General features: G+C 38.6%; 1 protein-coding gene across 1 annotated transcript in view; it reads right to left on the reverse strand.

Moving 5' to 3' along the window:
• Nucleotides 1-2,561: 2,561 nt before the first annotated feature.
• The window catches only part of LOC139727567 (uncharacterized), a 15,839-nt gene continuing 7 nt past the window's right edge, over nt 2,562-18,393 (reverse strand). Inside the window, exons 1-10 of the mRNA XM_071638549.1 lie at nt 18,385-18,393; nt 17,839-18,074; nt 17,257-17,443; nt 12,173-12,409; nt 10,005-10,318; nt 8,699-8,837; nt 7,688-8,007; nt 4,838-4,979; nt 3,979-4,118; nt 2,562-2,651 (exon numbers count right to left, since the gene is read on the reverse strand). The exon at nt 18,385-18,393 is cut by the window's right edge and continues 7 nt beyond it. Coding sequence (XP_071494650.1) covers nt 2,562-2,651; nt 3,979-4,118; nt 4,838-4,979; nt 7,688-8,007; nt 8,699-8,837; nt 10,005-10,318; nt 12,173-12,409; nt 17,257-17,443; nt 17,839-18,074; nt 18,385-18,393 — 1,814 coding nt within the window. The remainder of the gene's footprint in view (nt 2,652-3,978; nt 4,119-4,837; nt 4,980-7,687; nt 8,008-8,698; nt 8,838-10,004; nt 10,319-12,172; nt 12,410-17,256; nt 17,444-17,838; nt 18,075-18,384) is intronic.

Genomic DNA, 18,393 nt, shown 5'->3' on the forward strand with positions numbered 1-18,393 from the left:
TGAACTTAAAAAAAAAGAATACTTCTACCATACTAATTGTGTATATTTACTGCCTTCCTCATGTGTCGAGACGTGCACGCTTGCACGCTGTCAGTCCATGGCGTACGCGACAAATCATCAGTTTGGCATGTCAACGGATGAGATCACTTTTTGTGTTATTCTACACTTGGATCATTTTAAACACGAGTTTGAAAGTGAGTACTAAAGAGTTTCCGCATAATGATATGTTGATTTTATCATCTCCTGGAGAAAGATGCATGGAGTGAAAGCCCTCGAAAGCTTACGTTTTACGACAATGTACTGTCTTTCTAATGAAGTGGCCTTATGAGTTACGAGCGCGTGACTTGGAAATGCCAGTGTTTTCATGACACGTATAGAAAGTTTTAGCGTAAATTTCCTTTGATCCCTCGATTTTAACGTGAGCATTAAAACCAACGACCTATCACTTCGGTGAAAATAAATCGCACAAGCAAAAGTTGACTGCACTATGTCGTGTATACATGAGTCCTATTAAAGCACCCATCCCACTATGCTTAAAGTGAAAAACTGCACCCTGCGAACTAATTTTAATGGAATGGAATATGATTATGTAAATATTGATCTGTACTTCAAACTTTTGTTGGAAGTGAAATGAAAATGAAAATGAGTGAAATGAAAATGAATGAAAATGCAATTAAATTGTGTCAAATTTCACATGACACGAGGCTGAAAGGAAATTTCGGCATCGTATTACAATAAGACAGCCTCGAGATGAATAATAAACAAGGGAACAATGAATCCATTGACCGTGCTGCAAAAACACTGAACCTTTATGTCATCGAAAAGATATCGCATTGAAACTTTAATGGTAAATAGAAGTTTTCGGTCTATATATAATTGGATCCCCGGTTGTTGTTGTTGTTGTTGTTGTTGTTGTTGTTGTTGTTGTTGTTGTTGTTGTTGTTGTTTTAGGGGAGGGAGTAAAGAACGTTGGAGATCAAATGTTTCTAGAGAGGATTTTAGAGCCATTATAATCTGTCCAATCTGACCGCAATTTCATCTTTGTTAATGAACACATTTTCATTCTCGCACTGTCAGCCACATCTCACGTCATAAGACGACAGAAAAAAACCCAATAACACGTCAGCCTATTCCTGCAGTAGACCTATAGAACATATGGAATCAGCATTTAAGGTTTAATAGCGCTTCAAGAGACACTATATTCATAAAGCCACAGCTTACTAAAATATACAAAACACCGCATAATGCGAATATCTTACCAAAAGTACGCCGGATCTTAATATACGCACAAAAATTATGTCTAGTTTAATCTTATCCGTATTCTTCTGTAACGAAAAAGGTATTCGTACGGCTATGATTTCCACGTATTACGTTACACGATACTGAATTTCATTCTATTTTTTGATATTTCTCGATAAAAAAATACATCAAAACAAAGTTAAATAATACATGATATCAAGCTGGGAGGCATAACATTACAAAATGAAATTATACAAAATATCCAGCTAGGAGGCATTATAAAATATTGCAAACATATAAAACATAGTGGTCGCTCTATGAAAGTTGGAATCTGAAAATGAATGCTACAGAAATAAACATACTATGATGGAATATGCGTAGAAGCAAGCTTGCCACGCGTAGGTCAAAGTTAAAAATCGAACGGAAAGATTGAGAATGATTAAGAATGAGATCACCAACTTAATGTCGTCATACTAGTAATTGTTTAAGAATAGCATGCGGCAATATACAGCGATTTTGTAGAAGAGGAAATAGGATAGTAATCTTGCCACAGTAGAGGAGCATTACGACTGCCTGTTTAGCAGAATGAAAATATTTGAAATCAATCTATTAAATAATCATCCACAGATTGAATTCGTGTCGGTACGTACATGGTACAGGGAGATAAAAGATAACGCGAACAAATATTAGAGGTGTTATGTGTTGTGTGCACACATGTTGTCTGCTGTGCCCGTTGATTCGGGATATCGCATTCTGAGAAGATTGCATGTCTACACAGATAAACGATGATATCAAATAATGAAGTGAGCCGGTGTAGATTATACACTTTGCCTTGGTGTGCGTGGTTATCTTCGTCTTAGAATGCCACCCTGTCGTACTCACGAGTTTATATAACAAATATATGTGTTTGATTTGATTTGAGGTGCTTGGTATCTCATTATCGGATCATTTACAAACAACTTTTGATATGTGAATGACTCGATTCAGAATTGTTTTAGACCGGTCACTTAACGCACTGTTTATCAGCGTTTCCAGTTTACGACTTCAAACTTTATGGTCCTAAAATGGTACAAAGTTTTAACATGCATTGTTTTACTTCTTTAAACATTTCTATGTTGTTGTTTTTTCAGGCATACGAACATAAACAGTTAGCAAAATCTGACAATACATCTTACAAGAGTATTGTGCCATCACAATGGCAAATGCAAGTAAACAATATCTCTCAGAGCATACATAGACTTATTTTTGCCTGCATTCGCAAATATCCCGGCTCTTTTTCACAAATCCAAAGATACTATGAAGCGTTTTTCTTCCCTTGCTAGTCAGACCCGCGGCAGTTTAGTGCATACGGGTAAATCGTCGGGTGGCGCCGGCAGCGGACCGTCAACGTGTACCAACAGTCCCATACCAAGCTGTAAAGGAAATTAAAGCGACAACGATCATGACAGTAACTGTCATGATGATTATACATGATTGGGAGAACACTAATAGCGGGGGGAAAAATAAACAGTGGGTAAATGACAGCATTCATCGTTGAACTATACTGTTAATGGGAACACCGACAGCATTGATACAGATGAAAATGATAATTTTTTCAAAGATTGCCGCAGCACAAAGTTACAGCTACAAAGGGCCTGTCCGAGGTAGCCCTCGGAATACCTTATATTCCTTCGTCTTTGGTATTATTCTTTGACTTTTGTCCCTTAGAAAAGGGTTGTGCTCCCTTGATCTTTACTGCAACAAAATTGGTTGCATTACCTCTGGATTTTGAGGGGAAAAAAAGATCTTAGAAATGTACAGTTTGGTGACGCCCCCACACCCCTCTTCTCATGCTGATCATCCATATTTTTCGAACTTTTCTATATCCTCTACCCCTGAGAACGATTAATGTCATGTTTGGACAGTGTCTGGCCATGGGTGTCAAAGTAGAAAGCGAAAACTTTTTTTAAATTTATTTATTAGCAACACACGGCGCGACGGCTTGAAAAACTCAAATAACTTGACTTGAAAAACTCAAATAACACTTGGTTTTCACTTGCACATGACGTAAAATATGACGACATTCTGGGGAATAAGTCAAGAAATGTTTATGATGGTATCGTCCAGCCATTATCGCGGGGCAAAATTTGTCCACTCGTCTTACTGGTCCGACCCTTCCAACACATGCGGGGGGGGGGGGGGGAATCATTTCATGAAGCGTTTTGTCAGATTTTTTTCCCCTGACAAACTGTCATAAGCTACTAAAATTCTTGCCTCTGATTGGCTGAGAGCAAATTTGTGCCACAAGTTTGTCGGACAAAACGCTTCATGAAATGCCCCCTGCTGTACCCCATTAAGCTAGCCATATCAAATTGATTCAAGAAGGCGGCTTCCTCAGCGTTTCATCTCAAATCACGGTGGTGATATCCCCTTCACGCTATCAAGGTCTTTTCTGTTGAAGTTTAATGCACAAACTCCATAAAAGACATCCAGTTTCATCAAGAGAGGAAACTGCCCCTGTACACTTCAAACTTTTAATTCTATGAATACTTTAAACTGGAATCGGGAGATACGTATTGACCCGACTTTAATCATACCGTATCAATGAAATAAAAACTTGGAAACATTATAAAAAAGGAGATATACCTACGACTGCTTTCTCTATGAACCCTGGATGACCAAATCGAGTTTCATTGAAACTAGAAATTATGAACATTGTTAATACAAAGTTACAATGCTGAAGGAATTCATTACTCTCACCAATAAATGTGTGTCGAAGTGACAATGCATCAGCCACCATCCGGGATTACTGGCGCGAAACCTCACTACTACATAGCCTCCAGGCGGTACCATCACGCTATCCTTCCGCGGGGGGTTGTTTAGATTGCGACTTACATTTCCTGCATTAACAATGAATCAGACGCGTTTGAAATGAACATCTACTAACCAAGTGAATTATTTGCCTTATAAAGCTCATGTATAATATCAGGCACACTATACGTATTCACTACAAAAATTGTCTTGATGATGGAAAATCACATTATAGCAAGTAAAGCTAATGTTTGAGCATTTTCGAAACCATGGCCATTTACAAAGTTTACCTGTTTTGATATTTGTTTACATTGTGAATTGGAGAACACAACACAAAAAATTATCAGAAATCACATTTGCCCTGATTTTCATGTGGAGATACATGCAGGCGTTGTGTGTACGTGTATTTCCATGAGTCACCCTTTTCCAGTACTGCCTTTTTCAAGTACATAACGAATAAAGCTTCCTTCGTTACTGTGTATCTAAAGATTTAGCCATAACATGCTTAATTTCCTCCCTTGGCTACTTGTGCTTCGCCTAACCAGTATTTGCAAAGATTGATTTTTTAATGATATCATTGATTCTCCAACTGCAAAGTTACACATCGTAAACCCATAGGATATCCAGTGTTGGCAGCGTAGGTTGTAAGCAACGTTGTAATAATGCTGAAAATTATATCAAGAATGCTTCGTACGGAAGAAAATCACCAAATTACTTGAAAAAAACAACCTGCCCAATGCAATCACAAATGCCAAAATCAATCGATGTTAAACCCAAAACAAAAAGCAAATGATGTAGACAATCCAACCTTCTTCGTCAAGATTCTTAAAGTCTTCCGTCGAAAATGGTATCGAGAGTGACCGCATTCCCAGTACGGTGAAGTAATACCCATGGAGGTGCATAGGATGTGCCGCGATTACTCCCGTGTTGATCATCACCAACTCAACAACCTTGATCAATAACAAAGAAATCCAAGAAAGTGCGAAGCCGAGGATAAAGACCCCCAAATACAAGAGACTTCCCGTTAAATCTAAACAGCCAAGATGTCATCGGTAAACAGTGGCGTATCTAGGGGAAACGGCGCCCGGGGCAAGCGCGAAAATTGCGCCCTTAATTTCTGAAAAAGTGTTCAACCCCAACCCCATCCCGGTAGGGACTTTAAACAAAGTCTATATGATATGCTTTTTTCAAGCACTTAAAAGGGGTCTTTTGAGGGTGATTTAAATGTAGCGAATTTTGATAAATTTTGGCGAGCGAGCGCAGCGAGCGAGCCGAAAATTTTTATATTTCAGCTTACAAAACACGGAATTCTTGCCATTTTTTGCTTATCAAATCTTACAATTCTAATCAAGATATAGTGACGGCCTTATAGATAACGATTTATACCAACAAACTGAGGACTTTAAAAAAATACTCTAAATTAGTGCGCCCGAGTGAGCCGAAATTTGTATATTTCTGCGTCATCATCACGTTTTGTTCTTATCTCTCTTTTATATATATATATATATATATATAAATTTTGGCGAGCGAGCGCAGCGAGCGAGCCGAAAATTTTTGTATTTCAGCTTACAAAACATGGAATTCTTGTCATTTTTGGCTTATTAAATCTTACAATTCTAATCAAGATATAGTGACGGCCTTATAGATAACGATTTATACCAACAAACTGAAGCCGAAATTTGTATATTTCCGCGTCATCATTACGTTTTGTTCTTATCTTTTTAGAATTTTTTTTTGCGCCCCCCCCCCCCCCCCGTATATTCGAAACCGTTGGCGTCCTCTTTTGATCCAATCGGCGATCGCCTTCAGAACGAAAGAAATTGCAGCCGCTGCTCAGTGAAACATTTTGCCTGCTAAATATTAAATGACATGTGTGAACACAATAGACATTGTCATTTTGTCCGCGTCGTCACGTTTTGTTCTTATCTTCTTCTTCCTTTTTTTGATAAATTTTGGCGAGTGAGCGCAGCGAGCGAGCCGAAAATTTTTATATTTCAGCTTACTAAACATGGAACTCTTGTCATTTTTTGCTTATTAAATCTTACAATTCTAATCAAGATATAGTGACGGCCTTATAGATAACGACTTATACCACCAAACTGAGGACTTGAAAAAATACTCTAAATTAGTACGAGCGAGTGAGCCGAAATTTGTATATTTCCGCGTCATCATTGCGTTTTGTTCTTTTCTTGTTTGATTTGGGGTTTTTTTGCGCCCCCCCCCCCGTATGTTCGAAACCGTTGGCGCCTTTTGATCCAATTGGCGATCGCTTCAGAACGAAAGAAATTGCAGCCGCTGCTCAGTGAAACATTTTGCCTGCTAAATATTAAATGACATGTGTGAACACAATAGACATTGTCATTTTGTCCGCGTCATCATCAAGTTTTGTTCTTACCTTCTTTTTTATATATATTTGGCGAGCGAGCGTAGCGAGCGCGCCGAAAATTTTTGTATTTCAGCTTACGGAACATGGAATTCTTGTGTGAACACAATAAACATCGTCATTTTGTCCGCGTCATCATCATGTTTTGTTTTTATCTTGTTTGATTTGGTTTTCTGCCCCCCCCCCCCCCCCACCATTCTCCCTCCCCCCCTTTCCGGGCGAGTTTTTTTTTTCTTCTTCTTCTTCTTCTTCTTCTTCGTTTTTTTTCTTCTTTTCTTCGCTTTTTTTTCTTTCTTTGCACCCCCAAGGAGTGGCGCCCGGGGCACGTGCCCCCCTTGCCCCCCCTAGATACACCACTGTCGGTAAAGCCTGAGATAAATCAAAGCTCACACTTAAGGTACCGACTCCTGCTTTAAAGGTATTGTTTACCATTGGGATCAGTGATCTAAACAAAGTAATGTTTCAGATATTACATTTGATACATAATGTGAAGGTCAGTTGCATCACAAAATATCCTACAATGTAGAAATTTCGCAATAAAGCCTGAAATATAACTAATTTTCTCAATAAACCATAACTGCACATGGTTTAGTCTAGAAACGTTTTCTATTGATATGATTATTGTTCACTTTTTTTTAGATTTAACAATACTTAACATTAATTATACTAATTCAAATTTTTACATTGGTTGTCCCTATCCCTAACTCACATTTAAGAACTATTTCATGGCACTAAAGCTGGGTTTTTGCTTCATCTGCAAATGGTAAATTATGCCTTTAATGTACACAGAGGTGAACGGTCCCTCACATTTTCCTTAAAGGGCCCCTGAAATCCAAATGCATGTTGATTTTTGTTGATTTATGATACCCTCAACATCACTTTTGCGGTAAAACGAATATCTAGAAACATTCCATATATTTTTTAACCAACTTCTATTTTCTATTTTTCTACTATTTTTCTTCAGATTACTTGGGAACGCACACAAAAAAATCCTTTCAAACCAATATTCCTCAGATGATCTCATCTGTCAATCATTGCTAAAGTACTAACTGTTTAACAAAAGACATTGGAATGCGTCTTCCCCTCGACTCAGCATAACTTGCATGTTCACTTGCCATGTCTTTTCTTAGTCACATTAATATCACAGAAACATTAATTGTTTACATTTCAAAACGTCAAACATTATACAAACTTTGACTGCCATTCACATTTCTCATGAGAATTTTGCATATTGCGTCTTCTTTTAATACGACTATTAAAAAAAGAATATCCCACCTGATCTTGTTTGAAACTGAGGGTATGTATGCACGCGCAGCCTGTCTTGGAACAATCTACTCCATCCGCCAGAAGAGATTGGCGGTTGCAGAACATCGAGCTACCCAGTTCTTTTGCGTGCGTCAGAAGGGGAACGCCGGGCAGTGTCAGCGTGATGTTGTCTAGGACGGTTAGAAAGGTTGCAAGGTACGTGTCATTCCCGGCGTTCTCGACCGGGTAAAAGACGGGATCATGAAGCCCTTTGATTCTGTTGCGCCCTATAACATTGAGCTCTACGTAGCTGGTGACGTCAACTTGGCTTAGATCATCCACAGTCTCCTCTGAGAACCAAAAACAAACAAACAATGACACAAGCTTAGGAGGATGTATAAGGCGAACAATTACAAATAGACGAAGAACATCTCTTTACATCCAGAAATGATTGATTCTTAATATCGCAGCTCATTTTACAGAAACATTGCCAGGACTGCTGTTGCCAAGTTCCACTCATCATCATCGTTTCACAAATTTTTGACATTAATGGAATGATTAATCATGGAAACAACACAACATAAAATCGGATATGATACCCAAAGCAACTTGGAATGGTGGGGATCATTTTGATTTAAAAAACATCGCATGTGATTTGAAACATTTTAGCGTCATTTTAAAGTCGAACCGTTCTTCTAGGTAATTATAGAGAAAATTTATCACCTAAAACATCATAAAGGACAGATGATTATCTGAGTTTAGTTGAATCTCTCAACTGATATAATCATGTCAACCATTTGAAATAGATTATGACGACGTTCTATTTCATAATCTGTAAAAAAAAAAGAAAAAAAAAACCCTGAGTACCAAAATTTGAGTGAAAATGTTTGATGTCTTACTCTTCTCGGGTTTTGTAACGGAGCCAAGCACCGTAACCATTATAGTAGAGTTTGCAAACGACGTAAAATGTCAACTTGTAAATTCATGTACAATTTTTTTTCCAGTAGTCTCTGAGTTGATAACCAATCGTTATTATACTACCTGCATCCCGCAAGTCGGATATAAGGATGCCGTCAGTTCCTGCTAGGGGGTTTAACGTCACGCCCTCACGTCTTATGGATTTGTCCTCGCCAGGTTCAATACCACGCGGAGTCATGTCATATCGGAGGATCGCTAACTCCTTCAAGAATATACAATAATAAGAAATATAACTCATTTCAAACCATTTCATCACATACCAGACCGATATCATAGCACAATAACTCATGGCCCAATATCATGGATACTACTCCTGTTAAACATATCGTTATATTAAATGGGTTAGTCAAATACCGGTTAGTGATTGGCTAAACACAGTCACGTGATGGAGGTACATTCGTTATGTTCACCCATGGGCGAACATTCTTGGTAATGTTCTCCCGTGGGAAAACATTTTCACGTTAACAAATGACAGAAGGCCTAGGACCGCGCGCGCTCAGTAAATTTGGCTCTAAACTGCGCGCGCGAGGGAGCGATCGAGTGCGTTGTAATTGTGCTGCATGCTGGTGGCCGTGGTTGCAAAGATCGTACACTGAATCTCTACGATCTTTGGTGGTTGACGTTGACGTATTTGACTAACCCATATAATATAACAGATGATGACTTTTGTTGTCGGGAACATGTACCAAACATTCCACCCTCAGGGTTTGAAATGCTATTTCGGGAGGCTATATAAGTCCCTCAATAGTATTTCAAACCCTTCGGGTGGAACATTCGGTATGTTCCCTCCCCCGCCAGTCATCATCTATATAATATGCATCTTGTCAAATCTAAAAGAATAAGATGCTGAACTGAAGGAAAACGGAAGATAGGGGAAGAGTTTAGTAAGCATATACCAACTTGTATTGACTGATGAGACAAGTTCCATTTTTTTTTTTTTGTAACGAAAGCGATGAATTTTAACCATGGAAAAAGAGTAATGGTGAGAATACAGAGTGGCCTTTTCCCATTATCGAATGGACGGAATTTCACTTGGATTCAGTATTTTTTTTTTCTGGTTAAATTTCAAAATGCATATTTGCATATTTATCTCCGAAGTAAACAATGGTAAATCGATGCAAGGAAAACTCAGAATTTGAGGGACATTACCGAGGATGGACATGTGTCTTCTTAGCGCTTTCTCTCTTTTTTTAAAATACAACTGATATACGTCACTACGAAGTCTTGTATCTGAGTCTGGAATGATAAGTTGGATAACATATTTCTATGCCTTACATAAAGATATTATCATTCTTATTAATTTATGCATAATGAGAATCCTAAACCTTTGAAGTAGAGTTGGCATACTTGACTGAAATGTTAATCGAACCTGGAATGAAGCGCACGCCAAATCACCCGCCACGCGAATCCAATAACTGTCCATCTTCTGGTTTGCGTCGAGTACAAAGTCGTAACGCTCTCCGGAGAAGATGGTGATACGGTCAACGACTAGGGGGTCGATCGGTGCACCATCAGTGGCGATGACGGTGAGTTCGTGGTGGTCCACCGAGACTGTCACGGGACAGACGTCACCCATCGCCCCGATGACCCGGAAGCGATATCTCAAACCGGATTTGACGTACACTACGTGATGATCTACCGTGACGTTCGCTTTGTCTTCGCTGTCAAACACCAAGTTGGTCCCTGCACAAAATGATCTCGTAGGTGATTCTCCCTCTATTGACAATCATGTATCACAATAATATCTGAGTACCTATTCTAATAATATTCAATGATATGTCGTTGTTGAAGGCTTTTTTTCTTTTCTCATCAGGCAAACATGAAAAAAAAATATTCTAATTTTGATAATTCGATATTTTGGCCAAGTCAAAAGATCAAAATTGATTATAAAAAGTGTGCAGATAATACTCACACTGTCTTCTAAGTTTTCATTTCAATCAAAAAACGAAGAAGAAATATAGATCGCAATGCTAGAAATGTCGTTATGGCGACTGGTATGCCTCCACCGTAATGTATATGGTTCTCTCAAAAGGTCTACTAAGTTTGCTAAGTATGCTTGACAATGTATCACTACAAATTCACATACTTGGCAAAAACCTGAAATGACATGTTTGTCGCAGATGTGCTGAATGTTCACTTTCCTTGAACTAGGTTTGATTGGATAAATGGTTATATCATTGTTTAAGAGAGCAGTTATTTGGGGATTTTAGGATTTGTTGACCTTTGACCCTTTTATATGTTTATAACATTTAGTGATCTCCAAGGTTTGAAAAAAGTGTAATTTCAGCATTAGATAGTAAAATCCTATCATTTTAACCTTGTCTTTTACTCTTGACCATTGCCCCCATGACCCTAAAATTCCTAACAGAATGACTGTCAGGCAGTACATGCATGTACATATGTACCCAGTTTCATGACGAAAACTTGAGCCACATGCGAGATACGGAGGAAAAAGTATTAAAAAAACATTTTCACCTGACCTTTGACCTTTGACCTTTTGGCCAAAGACCTCCTTAGAGAATTTCCATTGGATAACAGATAATATGTGTATATGTACTAAGTTTCAATAGAATACTTTCAGTTATTGCATAGATATGAAGAAAATGGTGAAATTTTGAGGAGTTGACCTTGAACTTTGACCCTTAAACTTTGACTCCATGACCCCCAAATTCCCAAGAGAATCAGTGTCATGCAGTCCATGCATATGTATTTAGTTCCATGAAGACACCTTGAACCATTTCCGAGATATGGAGAAAAACGTGAAATTTTAGCATTTTCACTTGACTTTTAACCTTTGACCTTTAACGTCATGTTCCAAAACTTTCTCTAGAGAATCTTCGTCGGGTAATACATGTATATGCTTAGAAAATACCTTCAATTATTGCATAGATATGGGGAAAATGATTACATGTTGAGAATTTGATCTTGATCTTTCACCTTTGATCTTGAGCATGTGCACCCAAAAGCTGTAGTCACAACTTTTTCACTCATACACATACATGGCAAGTTTCATTAGGATGCCTCAAAAGGTTATTTAGTTACGCCGTCCACAAAATTGATTAAAAAAAAACTTAAAAATCGAAAACAATGGATGGATGACGTATAGTTGAAAAAAATGTATGATGTATAATGTATAAATGTATACTATGTAGTATTATATTACGTTCCATGTATACGTACAGTATAATGTACAGTGCATAATAGCGTGTAAAAGTTTAATATATAATACTGTGAAATATACTCTAGTATTGTATAAATGTAAAATGTACAGTGTCATGTACGTATCATGCATACTGTAGGAACAGTGATAACTATGTATATGATACATAATTATAATGTATAACGTATAAAAGAATAAATGTATAAATGTGTAATTTGTAACAGCCTTGAAACCTCCCAATCTTAACAAAAAACCGTCCGTCCACCTGTTTAAACTAAAGTCCTGTATTTGCGGACAAAAATATATTAATAGCGCTATATAAATGCTGTCCATCATCATCATCATCATCATCATGCAATTTCTGAAGATCAACTCACCGCGGCCGTTGATGAGAATACCATCGACTTCGATCACTCCCGCGCCATGGAAGAGTCCCGCGGCAGTCGTTGTTGCTGGCTGCCTTGACCACTCAATGATAACGAGGACGTGGCGAGGATCATCGACGTCGTAAAGATGTCGATGGGGATCGGAGGATGAAGTCTGTCGAACAATGAGGGAGCCGTATATACCATCGGCCCGTTGAATACCGCTGTGCGAGTGCCACCAGTGCGTACCTACATACATAAAAATACATTAAAGGGACTATGCAAGGCAAATGCTTCTTGACTTGATTGATTCATTATACCTTAATCATTACTTCTATGGTCAAAAGAATGTTTAATGCATGTGCTTTGTGCTTTCGGGGCAATGATCGTATTTTTATAATAAAACGTTCAACCATTTTCTCTGTTCATCCCAATGTCTCAAATCCATTTTACAAATCGCACTGACTGTATTTTAGCGTGTGTATACAGGTTCTATACTTAGTTTCAACTGTGAAGAAAGTTGCCGGTGAACTGAAATGAATCACTATGCTCAATCCGAAAATGAAAAAGGGTTCGCTAATCCGAACATTTGTGGCGTTATTCCGAAGGTTAGTTACTCCGAAGGTTCGTTAATCCGAAAATGAAATAGGGTTCGCTATTCCGAAGGCTCGTTAATCCGAAAATGAAATAGGGTTCGCTATTCCGAAGGTTCGTTAATCCGAAGTGATATAGGGTCCGCTACGAACCTTCGGAACAACGAGCTTTGTTTGAATTTGATTGAATAAATAGTCAGTTATTACTCCATCTCTCGAACCTCCTTGCTCCGAGCTGACAAGATTATAAACATGTGTCACAATACCATGATATATACAACCAAACACAAGAATACCAAAGTGGCATATAATAAAGGTCATCACAGTCATCTCATGTGAGCGACGATATAAGAAAGCTGAAAAGAGAAGTTGATGTCATCAAAAGTGATATTATTTTCTTCTTTTTTTTCAATTTTAATCAAGTTTTTTTTTCCTGAAAAGTACAGGTCCGTTATGTACACTGCGTCAAGTTTTAGGGCAAAGAAATAAAATGAAAACATCAAGGTTGAACCATGCTACAACAAATGATGCTTAGTTGTCAACGACATAGCGGTGTTATTTCTATCATGTCATTTAAAGGAATATCTATTAAATTACTGCTGTTCGGTTCTTCGGGTCAAAACAGTTTAAACCCGTAAAGCGAGTTACATTCTCTTTACAGCAAAGTTACAGCAATGCAGCAAATTAACGAGTATCCATAACTAATGCCGAGTCATTGAGTCATTTCTTCGAGTCATTTCTTCAAATGTCTAGGGCTGTATTATTTTGATTATTTTGATGGAATAATAGAACATTGTTTTTAAAAGTAGATATAAGTTGATACGCAGTGTTATATACTTTGTACATGGTCAGCGATTGCTGGGAGTTACTGAGTAACAGATGCACTATGAGCAGTCATGAGAAATTGAAAGCACTAATTCTATGCCAAATAGGCAAAGTGAAGAATGCAAAAATAAAAGAGTCACTATTTTAAAATAAAAAACAACAACAAGGACAACCCACAATTAATATTGAACTTTGTGACTCCACGTAGAAAATGTAAATTGTTCTGTAATCAACATGAACTACAGGCTGAAAAAAGAACAACAACAACGAAAACCTATATAGGCATACCTATAATTATACATATATTCCAAAGAGCACTGGTTCAAAGTAAGATAAAGGGGAACGTTTGATGGGGTACTTATCAAGCTCCAAATGCTGGTACTATTATAATGCTGGTATCTAATAGGTATGTGGTAGGTAGGTATTGATGCGCACCGGAAACGGACTCGTTGCATTTTTTTTTTTGTATCGCTTCAAACCTAAGTGTTGTCAAGGCCGTGTCACACAAGCCTTGCGTGCGACTTGCAAAGAACAATTTTGACTATACTACCCGGAGGTCCCCGTAGATATCCGCACATGACAGTACCTACCATGTATCTCAAAAGTAGTCGCCCAGAGGTGCGCACGCATATTTTTTTACCCGCAACCGTGTTTAGGCCCTGTCACACCTTTCCGGGCAAGCTACTCGGGCTTGTTACGTGTAGGGATTTTCTAGCATACCGGATATTCCTGAGGGCGGAAAAGGATTTGTGCGAGTCAGCGCATGTGTCTTACTTGCTGGACGCGTTATACTTGCGAGAATACTGTGTGACCTTTGTACCAGTCGCGTGGGGGCTGACAACTTAGTGAAGGAATTCCTCTAATGGAATGGCTGAAATCTCACAGAATTACATTATCTTGGCTGCATACGGGACTGCGAAGTACCTGCGTGGGGATTGCCTGGGAAGTACTGCCGCTAATGGTCTCCTACTGGCGTTCTGCGTGGACCTCTATGGGCATTCCGCGACTCACCCGGAAAAAGTTTTGGTCATGCTCAAAACTTGGCTGCGGTTAAATCGGACTTGCGTGAGCACCTCCGGGCAACTACGCGCTAGATACTGTCAGGTGCGGACCAACTGCGGAGAGCTCCCATGGAGTAAATTTGTTTCCCCGCAAGTCAAGCCGCAGAAGTTCCCCCGTACGGTATTTACAAGGCATGAATGAAAATTGCAAACATTCTTGTTCGCCCGCTGAAAATTTTCTACGTGCTGGAAACTCCTCGCCACAAGCCCGCGGTATGGTGTGACACGGCCTTAAAGAGCGGAGGCCAGCTCCGGTTTACTTTTAAAAGAGACCTCCGGATGATTTTCAAATTTTTGTATTTGAGCAGCTTAGTTATACTGAATACATAGTTCCAGAATTTATAGCGATTGGCTTGAGGAATAAGAATGTTTTCAAAATTTACAACAACTTGCAATGGACAAGGATGATGACATGGCAGCCTCACCATAAAAATACATAAGTTGGGGCTCAAGGAAGCAGAAGATGGCATGCATAAATTCTACACAGGTGAACTTGTTAAGCAAGTGGTATTGTAATAGAATTTACACTGCTACATTTATGAATTACGCGAGGCTCCTATGTCATCAGCACTGTTAAGTGCGATTTGTTTAAGATTTTTCAGTGTATTGTTTCTCTGCTTAAGAACCATAATAGATTTCACAAATCTGTACATGGAACTGTCGATTTATGTACTACATGATGTGAAATCATGAAAATCGTCCGGAATGCTCCTTTAAGCAAGTGGTGTTGTAATGGAATTTACATTTCTACATTTCTGAACGATATTGGGCTCCTATGTCTTTAGCACTGTAAGTTTGATTTGTTCCAAAATTTTCAGTGTATTGTTCCTCTGCTCAAGGACAAAAATAAATTCAACAAATCTGTACATGGAGCTGCCTATTAATATAGGACCTACATGATGATGTTAAATTATGAAAATCGTCTGGAATGCCCCTTTAAGCATACAATGAAACAATGATACTTGAGAAGGAGGGAGTAATATAGCTGTTTCCACTCAATTCAATTCGGAATCTTTCATGATTTTCTGCTTGTGACATTACTAAAATCCTGGATATTCATGTAATTTTGCCATCCCCCCTCCATTGTAGAAACTGGGTTTAAACAAGTATATACCATATACACTGTACTATTTTGAGTGCTGTTCGTTCTTCCGAAGGTTCGCTATTCCGAACGTTCGTTATTCCGAAAGTTCGTTAATCCGAAAATGAAAAAGGGTTCGTTAATCCGAAGATTTATTAATCCGAAAATGAAATTCGGAATATCGAACCTTCGGAATAACGAATCTTCGGATTGAAGAGCCTTCGGAAAAACAAGCTGTGACCACTTTTTTACCCACTCCTGTTTATTAACGTACTGGATTCAAATAATGTGTTACCAATGGAAACTTAACGCGTGTCATAATTTTTATCATCAGTGACGGCGATTTCATGTAACGAGGAGGGGTGGGGGGGGGGGGGGGGGACTGAAGCACCTTGCGGGAGTGGGTGGGAGAGGGGTTATCCTCTTCTCCCACAAGTGATCTTTTGTATCTTTACAAGTAAAATTCAACGAACTATAACGGGGCTCTTTGATGGATCGCAGAAAATCAAACAAAATGTGTCACTTGGAATAAAATCTGACTTAATTATTTCATATTCTAATGGGAATTGGGTCGAATTATCTTCATAAGCCTTCTGCAGGCAAATTTGTTTACAAATACAAAATCTATGGAATTAAAACTGTTAATCATGAACTAAGATAAAATATGTTATACTAAGATTTTAACTCCAGGAAAATTAAGAGGGATACAACCCCCCCCCCCCCCCCTTGCCGCCTATGATGATTAGATATACGTATTAACTTGCCAGTAGAGTCAAAGTTTGTTAGGATCATCAGAGCAGACTGCAGCTTATAATGCCGGATACACTCGGTTCATTCGCGTGAGAGCGAACACGGTCATAACGAACTTTCGGTTACAACGAAGTAAAATTCAAACCTCAACATCATCTGCTCTTTGTCTTTTCATGGTTTATTGGTTCGGTTATAATGAAATTTCGGTATAACAAAAGAAAACTGCAGCGTTGTAACGGGAGTTTGTTTGTTTGTTTGTTTTCAATCAGATACAATTTGAATACAAATTTTCAAAAAGAACAAAGACAAATAATAGCAAGTGCAGTGAAATAAATCGATAACAGTACACAAATAGATACACATAGGTGATTGCATTGAGCAATGTAGATACACAGAAACATAAAATAAAATATACAGTATTTTTCAGTAAACAACAGAGATCATTGAATGCAGGAGACCACCATCGTAAGCGATTAAGCTTGAAATGGATGGAGGCCTCATAGAAGGACTATCCACCGACACAACATCTCTTGGAGGAAAGTGATCAGGTGGGTGCAGTGCAGTTGCAGGTGTGAGTGCAAGATGCAGTTGAAGGAAGAAAATAGAGATTGACAATAGATTACAATCATTTACCATAAATATTTGTTATCTTGATTGGTTTGGAGAATATGATTGTATCAAATAACGTTTTAGTGAAGCTTTCAAAGAATAAATACTTTAATGAAGCTTTCAAAGAATAAATAACGGGAGTTCACTGTACTGATTATGTAAGAGTACATTGCTAACCTGTGTTGATGGCGGGAACGCGATAGGTGAACTCATGGCCTGCTTGGATTGGACACTGGGTGACCTTTGACACGCCATCCATGTGAGGCGTATCACGCTGATGAAATCCGTGCCAATGTATAGACGTCCCCTCCTCGTTCATCATGATGTTACGAACGCGCACCTCGATGACGTCATTTTCGCAGACCTTGAAGCATAATTATGACGTGGTTGGAAAACGAAACAATTGAAATTCAATGTTGGGTGAAATACAAATGTACTCGTTCAGTTGTGTAAATTGCATTTGAAACGGATTATTATCTAGTATACGCATTAATAACAAAAGTTTAAACATAATAATATTCACGTGACGTCACTTCTATACACACCCAGACACGCCCTAAAACGCAGGAAAGATAATTTCGAATGCTGTCAAAATCAAATACATTATATTTTGAAATAGATATTTCCAAACCTGATTCCACCTCTTTTCCGTGTAAACACGAGGCCCATCATGTTATTCCATATCTACTTTAGATCTTTTCTCTCTGCTTTCATCGTGTTGTCATGGTAGGCAAAGTTGGTGTTCTCCATCACCAGTACCTGAATTGACGGTCCGGGCACTTTCCGATTGACTGAGTATACTGGTCGCGCGTAACCCGCCATCGGCACGCAGTCTGTTCGGGAGCAGTCATAGGAATTAAACGGGCACTGGTAGCACGCACGAGATACGGAGAAGTAACTCTCGATGGTCCAGTTGTATCGGCAGGTCATTGGTGCAGGGTTGGCATCGCAGTTCCGAACGCAAGGGTGGTCTAGGTCATTTATAAGCCAGTGCCCTACAAACAGACACATTTACAAGTTTGAATTTCGGACGTTACACAGAATGCATAGTTCAAAAGGCAGATTTGGGGAAACAAACATGCATGAAAAGTGCTGGAAATGTAGTTTTCTAGCTCACGCGAAGTAACGTTTAACTCTTCCAAATTACTGCGGAGTTAAAACTGAAATCACCTGACGTGATTATTTTTATTGACATCTTATAATATACAACCGAATTAGGTTCGCTTTATCATCTCAGTCAAGTCATCATTGTAAAACATTAAGCAATTAACAAAACTACACATATACACTTGCACCCTAACTCACCTTTGCACT

The sequence above is a fragment of the Diadema antillarum genome, unplaced genomic scaffold (genome assembly GCF_040938485.1).
Source record: "Diadema antillarum isolate AM-2024a unplaced genomic scaffold, OU_Dant_1.0 seq00000136_RagTag, whole genome shotgun sequence".
In the NCBI taxonomy this organism is placed as follows: domain Eukaryota; kingdom Metazoa; phylum Echinodermata; class Echinoidea; order Diadematoida; family Diadematidae; genus Diadema; species Diadema antillarum.